At 36.0% G+C, this 5,290-nt stretch overlaps 1 protein-coding gene across 1 annotated transcript; it reads right to left on the reverse strand.

Moving 5' to 3' along the window:
• Nucleotides 1-1,150: 1,150 nt before the first annotated feature.
• On the reverse strand, nt 1,151-1,942 carry LOC101425538 (olfactory receptor 2AJ1-like). Its single transcript, XM_004479495.2, has one exon. The coding sequence runs from the start codon at nt 1,940-1,942 to the stop codon at nt 1,151-1,153; it is 792 nt and encodes a 263-aa protein (XP_004479552.2).
• Between the last annotated feature and the right edge of the window lie 3,348 nt (nt 1,943-5,290).

Genomic DNA, 5,290 nt, shown 5'->3' on the forward strand with positions numbered 1-5,290 from the left:
AGTTTCCTAGGATACTCAAGCAAATACAATGATATCTTTCAGCTAAAGGATTGGAGTGTATTTGCTTAAGGTACAGAGACTTTTCAAGGTCATACATTCCCCATGAAGACTGTGGTGTTTTGGGCCTGACTGCCTGCAAGCTTTTCCTTAGACTGACACATCGCAAGGCATATAGGAGCATGTCCTGATGTCTCCCTTCTCTTTCAGGCTCCATTATTTCACCTTCTGACTGACCTGCCTGTGGCTTTCTCTCTTAGTCTGAATTCATTCTCTTATACAGGAGTTTAGTAAGAGGATTAAGACCCATCCTGACCGATTTGGGCTACACCTTAATCTGCAGTAACTTCATCAAATGATCCTAGTCACAATGGTTTGATGCTGACCAGAATGGATCAACATTAAGAATATGTTTTTATATATAGGTCCAAACCACTACTGTTGCATATACTAATACACATATGTACATGAATATATTTATATATAAAAAATTGAATGGACTTATTAATGAATATTATTTTAGTTGATTACTATATTTATTAGGTGAATTGCTTTAATTGGGAAAACATTATTAAATAACATAAGAACATGTGTGCTTTTAACTATTAGTTAAAAAGCATATCATTTCCACAATAAAGGGGTGAGAACTCAGAAGAAAATGCTTTTTTATGATTCACACTAAAATAATACATTCAGAATTAAATGTTCTCTTTTGAATTGTAAAACTTAAATTTTAAGCATTTTTATTAATGTTTAATTTTAAGCACTGAAATATTATAATATTGCAATTTAGGAAGAATGAGTATAAAGTTCAGCATAGGGTCTATGTTGCTATGGTTGGGCATTTTCCTCTTCTGTAACAACAAAGTCATTATGATCTCTATTGATTGCAAGCATCTGAAATTTGTTGGTGTCTTTTAATATAGGGCATTCTGCTTAATAATTCTGTGAAGCTCAAAAGAGTCTCAGCAGGACCTTGTGATCTGATCCTTTATTATTTTACCAAGACCAGGTTGAAATAATTTATGAGTTGTTTCCAAGACAGCAATAGTTGAGTTGATGTTTGTTGTTTATTTCTGTTATTGTAATATTCTGCATATGAGATGTGATCTCTTGTTTCTTATTCTCAAAAGATATCAATTTTAAAGTATATTTACCTTCCCAGAAGTTTCCTGAGGGCTCGAGCCACATCTCTGTTTCGAAGACAGTAGATGAGGGGGTTTAGCATAGGAGTGACAATTGTGTAGAAGACAGACACTATTTCATCTTGCTCAGCAGTGTGATAGGCTTTGGGGATAAAGTATTTGAAGATTGTTGTTCCATAGAAAAGAGAAATCACAATCATATGGGAAGAACACGTTGCCAAAGCCTTTCTCAACCCTAAGTTTGATTCTAATTGCAAAACGGTAGAAAGTATCTGCCCATATGAGGCCATTATGGAAAATATAGGAATGAGGAGGAACACAACACTACTAACATAAAGCCCATTTTCATAAAGAGATGTATCAGCACAAACAAGTTTCAGGAGAGCTGGGATCTCACAAAAAAAGTGATGAATTTCCCGGGAGGCACAGTAAGGGAGATTCAGAGTATATATGACATGAACCAAGGCATTGAACAGAGCACTTATCCAGCTACCACACACCATTAAGGCACAAACTGTAGGGCGCATGAGAATTGCGTAATGGAGAGGGTGGCATATAGCCACATAGCGGTCATAAGCCATGACTGCCAGTAGAAGACACTCTGCTCCAACAATGGTCGTGAAGAGAATGAGCTGAATTGCACAATAAGTAAAGGAAATGGTATTCTTCCCAGACAGGTAATCGGTGGCTATCTTGGGGACAAAAGTGGAACTATACAAGAGGTCCATGATGGAAAGTTGGCAAAGAAGGAAATACATAGGTGTATGGAGTCGAGAGTCCAAACAAATGAGAATTAACATCGTAATATTACCAACAAGAGTCACAAGAAACATAAAAAAGATGAGAGAGAAGAGGATATTGGCAGCTTGTATGTGGAGAAATAGTCCCAGGAGAACAAAATCAGTTCCAGTTGTTAGATTAGTCCATCTTCCCATTCTTTCCTTCCTTATTGACTAACCTAGATAGATTAAGCAAAAATCCTTAATCCCATATTGGTCCTACCTTCATTTTACAGTGTGCAAGTTTTGTTTTTGTCCATATACATAAATGTTTCAACAACTTTCAACCTTATATCTTTACTACACAGTTGTTCTCATTACTGTTGCAATATCACAGCTTGCTGATTTAAAATAGTTTAACGAATACTTACCATGTTATTGTACTCACAGTTTTGTAAGGAAATTAATTTTGACTCTTTGATTTTAACAATTTAATAAATAGGATTTTAATTAAAATATAGAATTCATACATGTCTGTATAATCCATTTCCCTGCATCTGTCATTTCTTTATCAATATATCAGTCTATATTTCTATCTCTATATATCTCTAATTCTTAATCTATTATTTTACCTATCTATATTTTTATCATTTATATGTATATTACCCCAACAGAAACTTAAAGACATTTATGGTTTTGCTTAGTCCTCTTGTAAAACAGGTAAAAAAAAAAGAATAAATGGGATAGTAGCCATAAGTAATATTCTAAACACATATGTGAAATATTATAGTTGTTTTACTTAAGACATATTAAATTTATAACAGTTCTGTAAGGAATTTGTTTTCTTGTGTTCAAAGGCAAGTTTGGTTTTCAAGGAGATCAAGTAATATTGCATATTTATACACAGCATTTAATGAACCAGGACCATAACCACATCTAAATATTTCCAAGTTCTCTGCTCCTTTGCATTTTATATAATATGGCCTCTAAAAGTATAATCTTGTAAAAGTGCTCTTAATTTTGAAATTAAAATGGATAAATTTTTCTTTAATTTTAATAATGTGATAGCTGAAAACCTAAGGCCATCTAAATTGGACCAGAAGAAGCCCACTCTCCAGCAAGAGGCCTGTTGTTTGAGACTCAGTAATTTGACTTAACATATTCAGAAGATGGTTGATGAGATGACAAATTGCAAAAACAATGGAAACAAACAGAAAGCAAAAATGGATAATAAAAATGAAAGCAAAGCTTTTCTATTACTGATAGAATTTAGCCTGAGGGATTGGTAATGTCATTTGTTTCTCGTTTTAATACCATACAGTTCTATGTGAAGAGAAAGAAAGGATGGACAACCACCACACCAAGGAAATGAGAGAGTCTACAACTGCAAGCAGGAGACTCCTGTCCATCAGTCATGTGGGATCAAAGACAAAGACCCCTTTCAATTAAGAGGTGGAATGTGCATCACCATCCCAGAATCCTCACGATTGGGGAATAAAATATGGACTAAAGTGGACTTACTGATATTCTCCAATAGATTTATTTAATTCTAGCAATTCAAGAAATTATATCATTGATGTAGAGACAGTGGCCACTGAAGTTGCTGATGGCAGGGAAAGGGAAAAAAAGAGATGTAGTATGGGGGCATTTTCAGGACTTGGAGTTGTCTTGAATGACATTGAAGTAATAGATGCAGGACATTACATATCCTGCCATAACCTGCCAAATGAATGGGGAGAAAGTATAAACTACAAGGTAACCTATCATCTATGCTGTGTAGAAGTGCTTCAAAATGTTTTCATCATTTGCAATGAATGTACCACACTAATTAAAGAAGTTGTTAATGTGGGAAAACTGGTGGGTGTAGGGAGTGGGCATAAGAAATATTACATATTTCTTTAATGTAGTATTTTGTGTGATCTCTGTGATCTATATATCTTAAAATAAATAAAAAATATATTTTAAAAAGTGCCAAATTATTTGAATAGGCACTTCTCTAAAGAATAAATACCAATGACTAAAAATCACATGAAAAGATGCTCAACATCAGTAGCTATTAGGGAAATGCAAATCAAAGCTACAATGTGATACCATCCTACACCCATTCCACTGGAAGCCATTAAGAAAAACAGATGACTACCAGTTTTGGAAAGGATGTGGAAGAATGGGAACTCTAAACCTTTGCTGGTGGAGATGTAGAATGATCTGGCCATTGTGGAGGACAATTTGGAGTTTCCTCAAAAAACTAACTATAGTTCTGCATATGACCCAGTAATTTCACTGCTGGGTACATATCCAGAAGAATCAAAATCAAGGACACGGACAGGTATATGCTCACCAAGGTTCATAGTGGCATTATTTTCTATTGCCAAAAGTTAGAATCAACCCAAAAGCCCATCAACAAGGAATGGATAAACAAAATGTGCTGCATGCATACAATGGAATATTATTCACCTGTAAGAAAGAATACAGTACTAACACATGGGATAACATGGATGCATCTTGAAGACCTTATGTTGAGTGACATAAGTCAAGCACTTGAAGGACAAATATTACCTGACCTCTCTGGTATGAAATAAGGCAATTGAGCCGACTTATAGAGCTAGAGTCTAAAAGATAGGTTTATAAGAAATAGAAAAGGAGAAGAAGGTTGTGAGCCAATGGCCACATGGATGAAAGCTATGATGAGGTAGAAGCGATTAGTTTTGTAGTGAAGGAATATGACAGGGGTGTTAGGATAATATTGGATTGGGTGGTTCAAGCTTGACAGGTGGCTAGGGTGGGGAGGATTGGTTGGACAGTCCATGGAACTGGGGGGAAGGTTGGGGGAAGGAGGAGTTGAACACAGGGAATTGGTAGGTACATGGTTTAAACTACAATGTTGAGAAAACTCTTTGGGCAATATGACAAGGAAGAGTTACTTGTTCATGGTGTTGGAAGGGGGGATGTGGGACAAGGCACACCTGGGCAGTCTTCTAGAGAATGTGTAAGTGATCATTTTGTCATAATGTGTTGTATCTGTGGGCAGAGACAAATATAATGATTGGAATGGAGATGGAGTCCCACCCTGGGGAGACCTGATATGTTATAATATAGATGGGAGGATGTCTTTCAAGAGTGTGGGTGGTTCCTGTTAGGGGAAGACAGACTAGTGTGTCAAGCTGTCAGTGTTGTTGCAAGTATCTATGAATTTTGTCCTTCAATGAGTGAAGCCTGATGGTCATTGTCGACACCAAGGGGAGGGGGAGGGAGGAATAGAATAGATGAAAGAGGGAGTGTTAGGGGACAATGGAAGTGTTCTTCACAATCTTGCATGATGGATACAGGCCATGTAAGATTTCATCAAAAATTTATAAAAGCATATAGTCTAAAATGTAAACCATAATGTAAAGTACTGACCATGGTTAGTAGCTATGTTTCGTATGCTAT

This window comes from Dasypus novemcinctus, chromosome 16, assembly GCF_030445035.2.
Source record: "Dasypus novemcinctus isolate mDasNov1 chromosome 16, mDasNov1.1.hap2, whole genome shotgun sequence".
Lineage (NCBI taxonomy): Eukaryota > Metazoa > Chordata > Mammalia > Cingulata > Dasypodidae > Dasypus > Dasypus novemcinctus.